At 38.9% G+C, this 19193-nt stretch overlaps 1 protein-coding gene across 3 annotated transcripts in view; it reads right to left on the minus strand.

The window, feature by feature from the left end:
• Positions 1 to 543: 543 nt before the first annotated feature.
• LOC105386781 (homeotic protein antennapedia) overlaps positions 544 to 19193 on the minus strand; it is a 146887-nt gene continuing 128237 nt past the window's right edge. For all 3 annotated transcript variants that reach the window (XM_038119553.2, XM_048621792.1, XM_011557410.3), the window contains 2 exons: positions 15909 to 16735; positions 544 to 3712 (listed from right to left, as the gene is read on the minus strand). In XM_038119553.2, coding sequence (XP_037975481.1) covers positions 3462 to 3712; positions 15909 to 16545 — 888 coding nt within the window. In that variant the 5' untranslated portion in view covers positions 16546 to 16735 and the 3' untranslated portion in view covers positions 544 to 3461. The remainder of the gene's footprint in view (positions 3713 to 15908; positions 16736 to 19193) is intronic.

The following is a 19193-nucleotide window of genomic DNA, read 5'->3' on the forward strand; positions in this document are numbered from 1 at the left end:
ATTAGCCAAGACCACACCTAGCCACATAAATAACATATTCGTGTTGAAACAGAAAAAAGTAATTTTGAGATTTCTGCCTTTAGGGTGGCCGGTGGGTGGGAAGCGACCGGCGTCGGTTTACCCCTGAAAATGGAGGCTTAGCCTTTGTTGCCTGGTGATACAGTTGTTTTTTCTGATTACGCGGTGTACAGTAATGTCGGCGGAAGGTTGAAGTGAGCCAATCAGCCGTGGCTGACACGGAAGGAACGGGCCATATCACGCGAATCATTATTTTGTCGTTAGGGGCACGTATTATAATACGGCGTATCTTGGCCCACAATCTCCTTGTACAATGCCTGTATATTTTCGAAGTAAATATACTTTTGAGGACTGATATTAAAGTGTAGTTAGAGATTATGTTCTACTTGTTCGTATTTAAAACTACCAGAGTGCCTACCTAAATGTTTCGTTGATTTATATTTTATAATAATTTAAGCCGTATTACAATACACAAATAGGACATCATTAGAAGGTATCTGTAAAATTTACAATGAAAATCTGAAATACAATCATTATGCTTTATTAATTTCATGTATTTATATATTTATGACAATATCGTCTCACCTAACCTTATTAAGTTACTATTTAAAGTTATATTTCATAAATTTTGAATCGATAGAACATAAATAGAGTTAATGAAATCATTTAAGGTTTTCCCACCGATTTACTTACGAGTCTAATTTTGACCGAATTTAAGGACAGTTTCTGTTAAGACCTAACAATCAAAACTTAAACGTATTTTGTCATAAACCTAATAAGTAGGTAATTTTACTATTTTTTAATTTTATTCGAACAACTTTAATCTGGCAAGGGATTGTTTTATTTAGAATTTGTTTTCGATAAGATTGCACTTGATACCGCTCTAGAATAACTTCACTGGTAAGTAAACATTATCAACCGGGACCTTACACTTGAGTCAGTAAGTTTAAGTTAACAGATTTTCTCTCGCTCTTAATGAAAATAAAAATAAATATGACTCAAATGCAAAGTCGTATGTAGGTTTGGTTCATTTATCATATAGGTAGGTACACTTTGTAACCGCCAGATACAATACAAATCTTAGGTCTAAAATAATGTTACAAGTATAAAACATAAGATTCTTGAGCAAAATAAACTAATATGAGAACAGCATGAAATGCATCCCAGCCAGATTTCCACTTAATAAATTAAAAGAACTAATACCTTTTACTACTGAAGATTCAACGGAAATGATCCTAATTAAGCAAATCAATAAATAAATATTGAATATATCGACAATATACAATTATTACAATTTACATTTACTTAACGAACACAGCACACAAAAGAAAAATTGTATAAATTGAACCTGCAACACAATTTTCTTTACACCACTTTCAACATCTTAGAGCAGCATGTCAAGTTCATTGAAAACTGTTGGTAATTTCAGTTCAAAATTATGTAAATAAGTTATAATATATTAAAAGGGGTTTTCAAAAACTTCACACACTGCTGTAAGTGCTATAGAACAATTGCTGTAAAAACACACCGATTCAGAAAAATCTGCCGAGAATTCTGCACATTTTTGTAGAATTTGTAACTACTAATTTAACAATAGGCATATCTGATAATTAGATACATTTATTACGTATATCGTTTCAGTAGGCGATGTTTTTACAAAAATACATTAATATTTGCTGGTTGTTGTGGTTGTATCAGTTCAGAAAAAGTTAAATTTTATCAGAAGAAAATATTTAACAACGCCATCTATGGTTCTTGTTGTAGACTAAAATACACAGATACAAAAGACAAATCTATAAATTTAATGAGTATGTAGAAAGTGTTTTAAGTAAATAAATGGTTCTGTAGTAACATTTTACATAATGTAATTATGGATAAAATAAGTTAGTTGATTATAGTAATTATGAATACTCATAGCAACAACCAGCCAGATATTTTCTACCTTTGGTATACAGTGTTTAATGTAGCTTTACACTTTATTGTACAATATTCTAGTAGGTATAGTAATGTCAGTGAAAGACAGTGATGTAAAGTCCAATTACGATTTCTCAACCCCTACATCATTGAAGGTAACTTTGAATACATAAATTATAATCATAAAAGCTATTTATTTATAGCGTGTTTTCTTTTCATTGTTATGATAGACATTTGCACCAACACGGTACTAAACCATACCTTTCTCCAAGTTCAAACAGATACAAGTTTGTCAAAGAATATCGAAATCTTCGTAAATGTTTCAGCTAAATTCGTTATAACTTTTTTTATTTTTACAGTAGGTTTAAGTTTCCTATGACGTTTATTTTTAAGTATTAATTACGTATATCTGTTCAAAATCGTATACATTGCACTTTGTAACTGGCCTTCCCAATCGTCTACTCTAAATAAGGTATGTGTTCATTTATATAAATTACATACGACAGGAAAATACGGAAAAGTTTGTATGAACTGAAACTAATCTAGCCGTAAAATACCAAAAAAACGTCGTTGTTCTGGAAAGAATAATCTCATCAAATTACTCACACTTAAACAATTGTACAATATATAAATTCTTAAAATTATCAAATATGTACAGAATAGCATTTCGATACCTTAATTAGAAATAAAACGTCAAATATATTAAATAATAATAATAACAACATCGTCACTAATTGCCTTCTTATCAATGGTTAATTAAAAGAGGTCCTTGTGGTTTTGTGATTTAAAATAAAATATTTAATTTGAAATTTTGAGACTTTACAAAGAGCTTGGTGATCCAGAAAAATATTATAAGCATTATTGTTTCTATTTATCAACAAAGCCACCGTCAAGTAGCGAATGTCAAATTCTAATATTACTCGATTTAAAGTAAATGTAGCTCCTCTATTTTAAGGAAGTTTTAATAGAGAATTTAATGATTATTTTGTATTCCATTAAAAACTAAATACAAATAATGAAAGCAGTGCACTTTTGAGAGTGTTGTGAGGGACTCCTCGTTAGTGACGTCACTAAGAGGAGGCAGCAGGGAACACCAAGCGCTTTGCAAAATTACGAAAACAAGCCAATATACAAATCAGTAATTACCAATGCTTTCGAAACGATAATTATTATCCAACTATATAATCACATAAATGTTGTTGCAGTCCACTAACAATATACACTGCGTTTTTGGTAATTATTGGTATTAAGATTGTCTATAAATTAATTTATACTTAACAACTGTAAAAATCTCTTCATCACACTATCATTACGCATAATCACTAAGTTACGTATTAGTTTATAATATAATATTATCATGAGAAGTCCAACATACAATTTATACAAATTAAACTGTTCTAGTAACTCTGATCGAAACTGTTTCACGTTTACCACCTTCATATGAAAATACAGCCCAGAAAAAAATCAATGGTATTACGGGTAAACCTGAAACAATGTTTAAATCGACCTTATTTTGTCCTAAGCTAGAGTTATTGTGGCGAGGTGGGCGGACTCATGTTGTCCGGCTCGTCTCCGGATCCTGGTTCGCCTTTGGTCTTGTTCTCCTTCTTCCACTTCATGCGCCGGTTCTGGAACCAGATCTTGATCTGCCGCTCGGTGAGGCAGAGCGCGTGCGCGATCTCGATGCGTCTCCTCCGCGTCAGGTACCGGTTGAAGTGGAACTCCTTCTCCAGCTCGAGCGTCTGGTACCGCGTGTACGTCTGCCGACCTCGCTTTCGTTCTGGAAAGAGATGACAAAAGCACATTAGTCATTGCTATAAGCAGCGGGCTTAGCGAGTCCGCCCCTGGACAGAGAGCGTCGTGTAAAACTGCATAGGCATTCCTGATAAATGGTGGTTATTTGTAAACGGCGAACGCTCCGGAGAGTTAATTGAAAATTGTTTTGAGCTTATCAATTTGTTAATTGTTTTTGCTTGTTGGGTATTACTCTTGGCTGTCAGGGCGGACAAGTTTTTGTGAAAAGCGCTTAATAGAAACAAGGCTTAAGGCTAAATCATATTTTGCTAATTTTGATATATGCCAATGTAAAGGGGGATAAAGAGTTTAAGACTTTATTGCCAACAATCCATTAATGTTTATGGAAATATTTCAATGCCAGTAAGAATCTCGGGCAAGTAGTTTCTCCTGAGTGTGTCCAGTTACGCTGACATCGTGCTCTGACATGATGAGGTATTGGTAGCTACTAGCAATACCTTTATAGTAGTATTTAATTCTGATGTATTGCTGTGTGCATGTGTGTGTGTATATTATGAGCTTTAAAAATGAGATTCAGTATGTGTTCGAGAAGGTGCAGGTCCAAAAGCTACCGAAGCCAATTAAAATAATTTAAAAGCCCGCGGGCCTCTTTTATTTTGGACCATTATTCATCAAGAGAGCTGCGCCTATTATGAACAGTTTAGATCTTTAGATGATGCAGTATGAGTAATTTGTTTGAATTACAAACAAAATGTAAGTACATGAAAAAAAATACAGATTAAGCTTGATGTAATAAAATGCGAAATACTCGTTCAAGAAATTGTAAAATTCTTAAGACTAGTAACAGAAACTTGAATCAATAACTACGATGCCAAAATACAAAACTATAAAGAGAACTGAAGTGAAGTTGTGCCAAGCCAAAATATTTGTTTATTTGCGGCTCCAACACGCAAACCGACCCTTTACACGATACACACGCGAACTTCAAGGAAACGAACCGAGCCGAACCAACATGATTATGTTGTAAATGACACCACCCTACACCAGCTCTATACCCACTGTTTCCCGGAATGACTAAACTTGCACAAACGCTGCCAAAAACAACGCAAAATCAGACAACAATATTAATGCGCGTGATGACATTTAACATCTCTAGATTGCCATTTGTGTCGCACAAGATTAGCAAGGAGCATGTTGTGTTGTTGAGCCTCAAACGGATAGAATACAGCACATAAACAAGACAATACGTAAAATAATAGAAAGGATATAAGGAATCTGTAAATATAAATCAGTAGAGCGAAAAAAAAATTGTTCACACGATAAACAAAATTGTTAAGAGCCCCAAATGTGTTGAAGAGCATTACTCTTAAACAAAAACAGCTGGAAGTCAAGAGACTTTCCGTACGTGGTAAGCACCCGTTTCGGGTGCACCGGATTCAAAATTATTGGCCACTTGTTGCTCGGGAAATTGATAACAGCCTCATCGCTACCCGAGATTCGCTGTTTTGGGTGGCATTCAAGAATGCAACCTCCTTTATTGAAACGCCTTTGCAGAAACCGTTCCACTAGAGGTATATTATAGAATTGTTGGCAGAGGCTCCGTTCAAACACGTTCTTTCTGATTACGATGATAATCACGCCCTCGTAAACTTTTCGTCCTTCAAGTCACACACAAAACAGGACGTGTCGAAAATAATGTCCAAAATACATTTTTGGCGAGGGATAGCTCATGAAAGCCCCAGCGGGCGTAGTGACGCGGTCTCAGCGCTCTTAGATGCATAATACATGAACCTTTCCCGCCGTCAGATTTAAATCGTACGCAATAAGAGCATTATGGTAGACAGCTTCAGACGACGGCGGAGGCGCTCGGCGTGCCCTATTGAACGACACTCCTGATGTTTATCGCGTAATACGATTATGATTGGTAGGAGCGGCGTTTATCATTAGTGCGGCTATTTTTATCTCATCTTGTTCAATTACGAGAACCTTTGTAAGCGCATTTCTGGAGATATGTATTTTAAGTTAAGCTTTTAGTATAGTTACGTACATAGGACCTTTTTATTATTTGAATGGATCCCGAGTAAAGTTTCAGAGGTTCACATTGTCCAGAAAGTGCTGTGTGGAAAGGCAGGAGAAACAAGAATAATGCAACACGCTTTTACGGTTAGCTTTAGTTACGAAATCCCTGAACACAAAATGTCTTTCTGAATAAAATATCGCGGCGAGCTCGCAAAAGTGACCGAGTCGTGTGGGAAATACATATTTTTTGTACTCGTTAATGTTTACTAACGAGGTTGTTATTAGCTTCAGAAAGGGATTGCACTACTTAAGACCTTGCAAGTTACGATTGCAATATCTCTATGCAAAAGTAATCTTCGGCAAACATTCGACCACGAGGTCAGTGCACATTTATCAGGATAAGACTCTTGTTAAAATATTGACCGCAGTCGGAGTCGCCTATCTCGCATCGCATTTGTACTGATTATCCGATCCTGCCCGAGCACTGCCATCACGCGAGGGAGCAAGAGGTCGCACGGCTTTTGACTATTATACTGCAACTTTCATGTTTCATTTCTACTTTAGGTATCGAAATTCTCATGCACCATGTGCTTTGCATACTGTAGTGCTATAATAGCTTGAAAAGTAATATTTCATAAACACCCTAATGTGTAGGTTTATAAAGGTTTCAGCACCTACACAGCTTATGTCTAAATGAGAATTGAAAACCCCAAATTTCATATCAAACAAATCAAGGGAGCTATCAGTCGGGTGAATCCGATATCTAAGATTGAAATCGGAAAATTACAGCTTGATTGACTTGACTAGGGGAATCACCCCTGAAATCAGTTGAATAAAAACGTGTAGCATTGTAATGTTAAAGAGACATCACAGTCGCGGACGAAAAAGCTGTGAAGTGACTTCGTACAGTTTTAAATATTCCGAGCGAAAAATTCAACAATGTTTTGTTAGGATATTTTATATGAAACCCAGCTCGCCATCCGGTACCAGCTCAAATACCAAATTCATCAAGGGATGACAAGTGAAAAGAGCTTTTAATTTAATTCGTTGCGGTGTCGTGCGAGCGCAACACGAAAAAATACACAGCAACAGCTTGGAGCGGTATCGACAATCCATAATTCATGTCCAACAATTTAATACGTTTCGACCCAATCGAATTGGCATAACCCTCCCAGACAGAACCCGGCAAAATTTGACCCAATCCTTTCGATATTTGAGTCTAATTTAGATTGTGGCATTATGGCAGATAGTGCGGAATGGTTGGATGCAGTCATTCAGTGTATTGCAACATCGGACATGATATCAAACGGGTATTCAGATTAATGCAATTTCTCTTAAACGCTTACACGTCGTAAATAAAATTGCTGGTTTCCGAAGACGAACTGAACAGAGGCCGATGGGTTAATAAGTTTAATTGTTATTGTAATTACGAAATAAGAAGAGAGTTCTGATTGCGTGCCTTTTTTAAGGAGCAAGCAATCTTCTTTGACATGTAAAGACATTACTTATATCGGTCATCATAAGCTCGCAAGGAAAACATCACCGTGGTAAGAATATACTTTCGGCCCCCACATACGCGATCACAATACCTTTTTGTAATCAATGTAATATATTTTTTGTTGTTATACTTATATCCTGGATACTTACATGAATTTTCATTAAATATTGAAAGCCTAGTAATCATACATTAGTTTCATAACACTGATAACAGCCATGGCCGAAACGCGATGAATGACCAAACACGCAATATATTAATTACTACCGCCTCATATATTACCGTCAGAAACACAGTTTAGTGGCAGTTAGGCCCTTTCCAGCTAGAGCTGCTACTTTTGTCACATGCGATCTTAACTTAAAAAATTAATAAGAAACCTCCTTACTTAATTTTTTGAAAAGAAGTACAGAACATATCAATGTTCAGTAAAAATAAGGGAAAGCAGTGAATGCGACCACGAAAAGAGAAAACAAAGCGAATAACATGGCGGCCTTTCAAGCCCTGATATTCATTAATCATGGCGGGTTGCGTTGGGCGTTACAAGATATAGCTGGTGGCTTGTACCTGCTTAATGACTTTTGATACTTCGTAACTATGTATGTACCAGTATTTAGAGTAGTAAAAAATATGTACGTAGAACTGGAGAGGATGAAAAACTGTTAGTTTTAGGGAAACCCAAAATATTTTCATTGCAGATTTTTCGGTGAAAAGTCTATAATTATAAAACGAGCCATTTACGGAACGTTAATTGAAAAATACGGATGTACAGATAACTAAGGTTACTGGCGTACTTCAGTTGGCTTGCTAGGTGTAAACAGACCTGGCATGGCATCAAAAGAATGTGCATCATTAAATCAGAGCTATCTTTCATTGTTGGCGCGACTCTCGCCTGTGTTTCCAACTTGTAAACATAAACAAATTTAATCAACCTACCTGTCTTTTTATGGAAATCTCCTTAATATAAATTCAAAATTATTTCAAATCTTTGCTGAAATTGCTTATATTTTTTCATGAATATGATTAATGTTAAACATTTTCTATTAAAAGTAAAAGCGTATCCCGCACATCATTACTCCAGCATTCAGGGCGGAATGTTATTCACAGATCCGACGTTGTGTACAGCAAAAATTACAATCCGCGCGCCGGGGATTGAACGCCGAAAATTCCACCAGCAAAAAAGGTGTCAAATGAAATATTCAAATATATTTTAATATAATTCATGCCGCGGGCGTTTCATTTCTCTCCCCCGTAATGGAATGCTAAATTTTTGGGTGAACAAAAAATATATATTAATGCGCGCACCTAATAGCTTATACAAACTCGTTTGTTGGGTATTGTTGTACACAATGGGTGCCATAACTCGGTGTCGTCGGCAGGTCCAGGGCTGACGTCTTTGTTACTGGCGCTTTGTGCGGCCCCGCCAGCCGCGCGGGCCCACGGTCTCCGCTACTGTACCTACTAGTCTGTGGTGGTGGTGCGACACATACCCTAACACTATGACTAACAACTACTACGTAAGAAATATAGGTAAGTACTGACCAAGAATGGTAAGATGTTTGCAGTAGCAATTTATTGTGCATTTATAAGGAAGTACCAGAATTCCATAACTGAAATTAGAGGCTCCATCAAATACTATCAAGATATAAGGGCAATAAACTCGCCGAAACATGAAAAGTCGCAGCGCTTTCAAAAATATTAACGCACGCCCTTCCACGTAGGCTGCTAATTACTAGATTTGTTGGGCCATTACTATAATTTTTAGCAGGAAAGCTGAAATGAATATTTGAAAAAGCGATGGAAGGTGAATAATTGCGGCGGATCACGAAGTGAAAAGTTATGAAAGGTGCCGGCGAGGGTGATTTCTCACCGCCCCGCGCCGCCGAAATCTTAATGAAAGAGGAAATATTCAATCGAGGAAGCCTCGCCTTTTCCTGTTTGGGACAGCCACATCGGGGGCTAACATTGATCTTGGAGTTCTGATAACATTATGGAAGCGGCTAAAACGGGTAGCACGCGGCGGCGAAAAATTCATCTCAACGTAATGCTGAGCTCGGAACGCATTAGGGTTCCAAGATGAGCTCGCCGCGGGACCCCGGCCCCCCGAGGCCCCGGGGGCAGCGGGGGCGCGCTCCAGAGGATATTTGACACGGGTCTGGCAGATAGACAGCCCGGTCATGTGTGATCTCTCGGGTACGCAGGAAATGTGGCCCTTTTTTCCGCTGCTATCGACGTGGCCAGTAGACGCTACGTGTACCTATACACTTACACTGTTATGATTTATGTGTGGGGGGGCACATGTGCACGCATCGTGTGATGCGCCTCTTTTTGTACGCGGCTAATGATAGGACGCGGCCTCGTATCAATGTGCTTTTATACGATGATAGAATTTAATTTCAGTAGCTATTAGTCTGGTAATTTGTTTCTTCATAGCGTTTAAAAAAGTTAATGACTGTTAATCGTGTTTAGCGATGCAAGGTATGATGGTAGTATTCGTTTCTAGTTTTCAATTGCGATGCAATTATGTTGTTTTCAATTTGTTGAACGTATGGCGTCCGAAAATGGAATTTTAATACCACATAATAAGTTCGGCTTCATCAGCTTAGCCACGCTCAATGTTTGATTGGCGGTGCTATCCCGACGTGTAATTAATGTGGGCCCCACTAAACTCAAGAACAAAAGAGATAGCGAGACTGTAAAGAAAAGAGAGAGAACGATTTAAAAAATGTTGCTAGAACATAAATTCAAAATTCCTGACAGAATAAACAAAATTTTAGGGTAACTCCTCTGTATTTATGTTTGAAATTAAAAATTAATAGATAAAATTAAGCATACCTACTGTATTTGAAAATTGACTCTGAAAAAGAATAACTTTGTCTGACTTTATGAAAAAAAATTACCCAATCTGGATATAAATTCTTTTTCACAATACCTCAGAAGTGGTTGAAATTGAGATAATTGTTAAAAAATCTGTCCTCATCCTATAAAGTGAATCGTCACCATCATAGATAAACGCGTTATATTCAGGAAATTTATTGATTTTCATAAATATCTATGTACTTGAAAGTATCTTTTTATTATATATAAAGATACCTACTTAAAAAATATATGGAAATTTTATCATTTAACTAGACCAAATATTAACAAAAAATAGTTTTAATAATATAGTTTTTTTACTAAGTATAATATTAATTTATTATCATTGGCCTTCTAAACATCATTTAAAAAAGCATATATTCATTTTCGTAAATATTTTAATGTGATTTTTTTTTCATTTTAACAGGAGAAAAACATAACAAGAAAAAAATTACTCGCAAAATCAAAAGATATCTCCCAAAATATCGGCAATTTTTAATAAACTAGCAACTCAAAATTTACGCACACACGCTAACATGAGTCGTCGAGTTTTCGACGGGATCCGTCAATGTGTGGGTGAACTCGTGACGTTAATAAATGGGCTGAGGGTATATGGAAGTGGATGTAGGTATGTAATTATGAGATGGTAATGGTTTTTTAATAAGCCACAACCTTTTTGCTTCTTGGAACTTTTTGGGAACCTATTTCGGGTCGGTGTGCCCCTAATCTTGATTTTTGTTACATATGTTTCTTTATATAGGGGCCGTGGGAATGAGGTAAAACTTATTTTGAAATTGCTGTTTTTTCTATTAAAACTAAACACAATAAATTATTGGAAAAATTGAGAAAATATATTACTGAACTACGAAATACCTTAACATTTGCGTAAGTTTAATCTTTTACTAGACAAAGCTTGCAGTATACGAGCTAACAAAACATCCACATACCTACCTAACTAAATACTTAGCTATGTACATATATCTATGTAATTCTCCAACAAAGACTTCAAAACAGCAATTCTTTTTTTCCATTTCCTCCTTCCTCTCTTCAAACGGATTCCGACCGATTTTGACGCGTACTCATGTTTTGAGTAAAATAAAAAGGGTAGCAATAAAACGAGTGACTGTAAATTACAGTTCTAAGTGTCAAAATTAATTAATTTGGGTTATAGAATTACTAAGTGAGCGACTGACTGCGAGTGACGAGAAATCAACAGGACAGCAACTTACAAACATTAATTTGAGTTACTTAAAATACAAAATGAGCAGCTTCATTATATTTGAGCGACCTAATATTTGTTTGAGTATCAACGTTACGTCCTGCATTTTTTTCAATATTTGGCAAATGTATTTTTTATACTGAGCGGCATTTTATCTTAAATGAAGTGTTTCGAATACAATAACCACTTTGAAAAATACACTAATGAGCAGAGTATAATGAGCTCACATTTTAAAAAATAAAAATTAAATGAAATAACTATTTGAAGAAAAAGAAAAAAAAGCGTATCAAAATAAAAAACATAAGCCCTCAAATAGAATATCAGTAACCAATAATCATTAATAAAGCAGCATACAAAACTTTGCTCAAAGTGAACTTTTTAGTAGTTCGCTAAGTATATAACCTCACTTAGAAAAATCGAATATATCTTAATATTGAAGTTGCCCTCTCTGTATTTCCAGTCGCTCACTTAGTAATTAAGTCGCTCGGATATTTTTTTTATATCTGAAATGGATTTGTCACAGTCCACTTTTTGTAAGCTCGTACTGGATTTTATTATAAAACAATATTCGTCGTCAGTTTAGTTAATTTTTCGCTTACTCAAATTCATACCGCTCAAGTTATTAAAACTGTATGTCATCATCAGTCGCAAAGTTTTTTTTTGTTCGCTCGTTTTATAATTCCCCAAATAAAAATAACATTCAGAAATTGAAGCAGAAACGCCATTCGTCAACGTCGCAGCGGTGCCCTGGCAAACCGGAAAGTTAGTCGGTCCTGCCACAATACTGGTGCATTCGACGCACTCAAACACAACCTCTATATCCTACACAATAAGGACTGAAAACTGAAGTAATTACTGAAAGAAAATCTTGTCCAGTCTATACGCACAGAATTAGAAAGTTATTTCTGTCCGTCACCGCAGCGCCCGCCACCCTCCGGAAAAAATATGCAAATAATAGCACGTGTACAGAGGGTAGGAAGTAGGAATCACTTCGGTGCTTTAAATAAATAAAAATATTCAACATATTTTTTTTGTGGCTTCTCGAACGAAGAACTTTATTAGATCGAGGGAGCGTTTGTGCCGAATTAATGCCAAATTGGAGCGAACAGCTATTTTTATTCGTTTTACCAAGTTTAGATACGTACATAGTACTCGCACTAGTAGGAAATCTGTTACTGTGTAATGGCATCTGATCAAAAACATTCCAGAATGCAGGAAGATTTTTAATGAAAGAGTTTCCTTTATCAGAAAGCAGTTTCTTCCAAAAAAACTAATCAAATTTTGAGTTCCTCGACGGGATATATACCTATATGTCATTATATATCACAATATCACACACAATCCTTCACCGGATCCAGAATGGGAAGATATCTCGTAAGTCGATAGGATCGCATGGCACTAGCAATCTGGTGGTGCATTTATTCTCATTGTGAGAAGTGGCGGCGACATCGATCAGCAGTCTGAACAAAGGTCCGGGATGGAGTGAGTCGGGGGTGCTATCGAGAGGTGCTGAATCGAACGGTCTCTGATTAATATTGAATAAGACCGGGATGCGTGTTGCAAGTACCTACAGGTGCAGGTTTGACACCCCTTCGGAAAATTAGGAAATGTAGGTGGGTATATGTACTTAAGTGAGGAACCATGTCTTCAGTCAGATATAAGATTTACCGCTATCGATATGGATTGATATATAGGTAGACTCAGGAGAATAATTATAAATTCACGATTTCCATTTAAACTATTTGTGAAAAACATAAACGACTGACAAAATCTCTCCAGTTTTTAGAAACCGGTTGAGAAGTAAAATGTATGTAGGTTGGTAGTAGGTGTCCCTAACATAACATTTGAAGAAGAATTCTTCAAAATACCACTGAAAACCGAAAAAGTCTTGAAAAACTAATCTAATCTCTACGATTCGTGAAACTAATAAGTCTCACGTCATTTACAGTTTCATTCTGTAATTCTGAGCTCGAGAATTCAGACGCAAGCCCCAAACAAATTCACGTATTCAATCATCAGGCTTCTACAATAGCGTTAAGGGCTGATAACTGAACAATGAAATGTAACAAGTCATCCATTCGGCATTGTGTGGCCAAAAGCGGGGGGTAAGAGGGGGGATTTCCATTATATTTCCATTTCCACCTCAATTCCTTGCGACTTATCGCGGCCTACCTTTCGGCGAGACGAGGTAAGTCTATCTTTCTGTTCGGTTAGTCAGCCGGGCGATACGTCACTCGGGTTGAAACACTCCCGGCTAACCTTTCCAGATATCCAATTGAATTTCTCTCAGACGTAACCTCGTGGAAAACTGTGTTAACCTTTAATTTCACTTGAAAATATCTATTTAAATACTAAGCTTTTAAAGCATAGTAACAAATAGGTTCCTACGTAATGTTTAACGCAATTAACTATATAATACTAAAGCTAAAGACAACGCACGTTGTCAAAACATGCGTCTGTTGATACAGCAGCAGCAGCACATATCCCTGCACTGGAATAGCAAACGTGAGTAATAGCTATCCTCATCAGACCATTTCGCTCAGAAAAGTCGGCTGTATACACAGACTCTACCTCTAAATAACAAACTATGTATCAAAGATAAACAGAACACGTTGGATGATTAATGAATCCCAACTTTCGAACTGCATGCTCAGTTTTTTATTGAACAAAACACGATCACTTCTGCCATTGGCTAGAGTTTTTGTCGTACAAAATGGCAGCTGATTTCTGAACGTTATTAATGAACAAACGGTGTAGTGGGTGCGTTTCGGCTTAAGTAAGTGGATTTGCTACCGTATTCTCAAGTGCAGCATATGTTAACAGAGAGAAAGATGTATCTAAAAAGTACTCTAAGATCTAACTGTTATCTTAACAAGGCTGACATTAGCGTTTGGAGATTTAACAGAGCATTCCTACACATATAGGTACCTATGTAGGTACTTGCATAAGCGGCTGTGAACCGAATAGATAAGGATCAGATTGTAGAGCGAACAAGTTTCTCCTACTTCCCTGAATCATAATTATGGGTATCTGTGTTTTACCAAGAACCCGACCTCGAGCTAATCATAAAACTATATCCATCTCATCAAAACCCAATCTGAACCGAAACTTGAGAATTAATTAACTACGACGAACGCCTGAACCTCGCCTACGGCTATGTTGGCTAACTCTAGCTAACACGAGGAGATTGCAAACTTACTCATGCCGTAATTTAACTCTTAACAGACAGTAATAAGGGTGATAATGTAAGAGCGAATTTGGTAATTCCTTAAAACTCAAAATTGGCATGTCTTATCGCTGGCATCGAGAGAGTTTTGGCCTCGCTCGGAGATAGGTTATGACATGGGTTCACTGAGCGCCAGAAAATTGGACCTAGATCATATATCTTGGCCGTCCTCCGCAGTATTGGTAGCATAGAACTTGTAAAAAATACTAAAACTATTGAAATAAATAAAACAACCTACCAAAAAATACAAGGCACTTTAGATCAAAATAAAAGACCGGTATATAAAAAATGTCGAGCTTGAAGACTCATATTAGACATCAAAATATTCTTGATGTATCTAAGATTGCTACGTATATTTTTCAGAAACTGAAAATCTTAAATAAATAAAAGGCACTGACTGAATTATTATTATTTTGAACCAGTTCATCTATTTTTCTAACGGTACCACACCAACCCACATGTCAATAGAGTTTCCTTTCAGATCTGTGACAGCTCGGTTAATGAATAAAAGACCTCGTCCCGAACTCACTCGGGACTCGACTATTCAATTTTCCTTAATTGAGCTCAAGCTTTGATCTCGAGAGTAGAGATATGGCAATTGAAAGACGAGCAGATGTAGATAAATATTTAGCAAATGGAACGAAGAAATTGTTACCTTGAAACTAATTTGGATGAAGTCATTGTGATTCGCAACAGACAAACTTTATAGAAATAGATTCAACACTTGACACAAGTAAACTTTGCACTACACAGCACTACGGAAGAACGCAAACTAAAGATGAAACTTCAAGAAACTTGCGAAGCGCAGTTTGAGTGACCTCAAAATTACAAAGGAATCCCTAAATTATAGAACAAGGTCGTAAATTAAATCGTAGACAAATTCAAAAACAGTAGGAGACGGTAGCGCAACTTCCCGGGCGCTTTGTCCCGGATCGGCGTCAAGCTAAACAGAAGGTGAGTACCTATTGTGTAGAGAGTTGTAAATTTTATGAAAAGTGAAATTCCTTTTGAATGCCTGCTCGCCCCATAAATAATCCGGGAACAGAAGGAAGGCTATTGTTTCTGGCACTTATTGTTTCTTATCAATGCACGCAAAAGCAAAAGTATTTTTGCAAATTGCGAAATATCAATGCTGTATCTATCTACAGACCATTGTCGATGTTGACTAAGAATGACTGGTGGTTACTGACCAACGTTACGAGGTGTAATGTAGCATGCTAAACAGCGAGCATTCGTGCAGTCAGTACGTAATGTTACGGGAAAACCAGCGAGCAACGGGCTGATTTTAGAACCCATCGTTGCGTAACATGCTCGCTGGGAATGTTACATTACAGTCCGTAACGTTTCAGTACCAACCTTTAGAGTGGCTTTTGATTACGAAAAAATATAGTCAAAGAAATGCAACTAACCGAATTGACTCCTCATCCAGGGGTAGAGGGGGCTGGGCAGCGAGGCGTTGGTGTTGGGCGGCGGCTGCGGCGGCGGCTGCTGCGCGTGCATGGGCGCCTGGTGCATGGGCATCTGCGTCTGCTGCTGCATGTCGTCCACCGGGTACATGAGGTGCTGCTGGTGCACGCCGTGCCCCATGTGCTGCTGGTGCATGTGGTGCGGCATCTGCTGCGCCTGCTCCAGCGGGGGCGAGCCCGGCACGCCGCCCGCCGCCGCCTGCAGCTTGCACGACGGGTACACCGTCGGCGCCGGCGCCTGGTGCCCGTTCGGCCCGTACCCCTCCCCTCCCTTGCCCCCCATGTGCGCCAGCTGCGACGGACTCTCCGGCCGGTAGCCGTTCTGGTCCATCTGCTGGTAGTACGGCATGCGGTCGTAGGGCGGGAAGCGCGGGTAGGGCATGCCGGGCGCCGTCTGCGCCGGGTAGTGGTGCTGCGGCGCGCGCAGGCCCGGGTCGCAGTCCAGCTCGTGGCCCTGCTGCGGCACGGCGCCGTAGTGCGCGTGCGCCTGCGCCAGCTCGTGGCCGCCGCCGTTGCGCATGTCCGGCATGTTGTACGAGTTGGAGAAGTAGGTCATGCTGTCGCAGTTGTTGGCGCTCATGGCGGGCCCGCAGCCCGCGCGGCTCGCGTCCGTCCCGTCCGTGGCACGACCGGGCCTGGGGGCCACACTAACACCGTTCTATCACCACACAGACACTTCGGATTCCATTCACTACGCGGCAGCGGGCGGACTCACGAGCGGTTCACGCGGTCTGGACGGTCGGTGTCTCTGCATCGGATCCTCGACGAATCTGCAAAGGAGAGGTTATTGCACTTAGTCGACAGTCTATAATTAAATTATTTTTCGTATCGATAGGGATCGAGGATTGAAAAGCGTCTGTCAATGATTGTTTGTGTTGGCTCGCGCTGGGCGAGCAGCGCCAGAGTCAACAGCGGCAGCCGGCTGCGGCGACACAGACTGACAAATGTCCTCAGCAGGGACACACACGAAGATACAACTTTTCACGTGTTCCAAGTAAACCGCCTATTAGCGACAACCTGTCTGTGGCCCGAGCCCCCGTCCTCCGCAGATAGTTGAGAGATAGCGGCACATTCTTAGAACACGAGTAAAGCTCGAGTAGTCCGTCTTTGTCTGGCTGGAGGCTGGAGGTCCTCGTGACTGAGAGAGAACATGGCATAGTGTCACGTGTGAGGCGACATGTGCTGACCCGGCGTCATATCCTGACGTGCACAGTTGATGGAGCATGAGTGACAGGCGGCGGAGGCGCGCGGCGTGGCCTTTCCCCGACGTTAATTTGTGTGTCGACGCAAAGTGTCACCGAAACATCCACGCTATCGTGGGATCTTACTCGACCGCTACTAAAGTAGGAAATTTATTGCATACTTTCAACGTGAGGTACTAGGATTTACCCAGTAGCAAGTTGTTGACGTAAAATAAAGGTTTAGGCTTGAGAACGTGTTATCGGGGTTAGTCATCATGTAAAGTATACATTCGCATTTTGATAGCATCTTTGCGGTGAACACTGAAGTTGTGTACTTAGATACTTCATTATCCTTGACCTACGAATGTGGACGTGATTACAAAGCCACGTCGTGGAGGTTTCGCTATGCTTTGTTACACTTGTGTCAAAAGTAAAAAACGTGGACTACTTCAGTTGGTAGCAACACGCCTCTTAGGGGCGGCTCAACTTATTTAGAACCGAAAAGCTTACGCTTCATTAGCAACAGTTAATGATGGCGGCATTCTGCTTTCAGACATAACGTTGCTATGGCAACACGACGCTACGTTAAGCTTTTGCCCAAACTTTTGCTCGTTTATAAATATAATGAAAAGCTCTAGAAAGCAGCATCCATTATTGAAAGGCATTCCCTGAAAATTTGCATGTTGAGGGATGGACAATTTAAATTTACGAGGATCCTGCCCTCCCGGCCGCCCGCCGCTCTACCCTCGCATTTTTTTAATTTTCAATTTGCATTTGTATTCCATCATCTCGCTGTGACCAATCGTACTTAATCTATGTAGCTACGTAGCTGGTAAATGGATCGTGTTTGCTTAGAGATTTTAACACTGAATTGCATTTACACCACGATTGTTTCTATGGAAATGAGTTCGGATATGATTGTCATTGTCGTAATACATTTGTAGTTAATGTGCGATTACCGTCGGCGTCGATGAATAGTAGGAAACTTCCTAATATACCTATGTGCTATCATCTACTTAGTTCTTATATTTTAAACGAATAGTAGTAATGTACTGTTAGTAAATGAATAAATTTGTTAGTATTGAAATCATTTTTTAATTAGGATTTTATTAAAACAAAAAAAAATAATAATAAAAAAAAATAAAAAAAAAATGAATAAATGTCTACCTACTTTGCAAGCTATTTTAATACCCCCATACCTACAGGCCAACACGTAACGCGTTTATGTTCTAGGCGGCTATTACGAGATTGAGATAAATATCTCCCGGACCTGTGCTTCGAGGAACATGTCTTTAGCTCGACCGACAACAAAATTAACAGGCACACGTGCTTTTGATAATTTGATAACAGCCTGCCCTGTGCCATGATTTATTTCAGAAGAACAGGTTTTTCCGAGAGCCCATGAGTCAGCGGCCAGCGCCGCGCGTTCCCATGCCCTTTGGTAACCCAAACCACAGTTAGGGGCCGTCCATTAATCACGTGAGGTCTTTTTTCTCATTTTTTGACCCCCCCCTCCCCCCTGGTGATATTTGGTGAGGTTTGACTCCGACCCCCCCTCCCCCCCTGGATCACGTGTATTTTTTTGGAAGTCTATGTAAACGCTATTTTTGGGTAGAAAAAATATAACGAAAATTAAATTTAGCGCGGGGAGTCGTTGCGCGAGTCAATCAAGGTCTTACTTACAAATCGTTCAAATTTTTGCGCCGTTAAAAATTTCGGGTCAGAAATACCTAGCGCTTTTTGACAAAAAATTAATACACGTGATGTCTATCGAGACCCCCCCTCCCCCCTCGTGATGTTTCGTGAGGTTTTACGTACCCCCTCCCCCCCCCTTTGAGCCTCACGTGATTAATGGACGGCCCCTTACCTCTTCTACGAATATATTTCCTTGTCATAATTAAGCTGTTTTTATACTTTAAACTATGAGTAACACTAGCGTCAAAAGAAAAATCATGTGCTAATGTGACAAGGGATTAATGCCACTCATATAACATTTTGTTAACAAAAAATGCTAAATCACGTAAATAAAAAAATGTTATAGGCTGTT

The sequence above is a fragment of the Plutella xylostella genome, chromosome 6, assembly GCF_932276165.1.
Source record: "Plutella xylostella chromosome 6, ilPluXylo3.1, whole genome shotgun sequence".
NCBI lineage: Eukaryota > Metazoa > Arthropoda > Insecta > Lepidoptera > Plutellidae > Plutella > Plutella xylostella.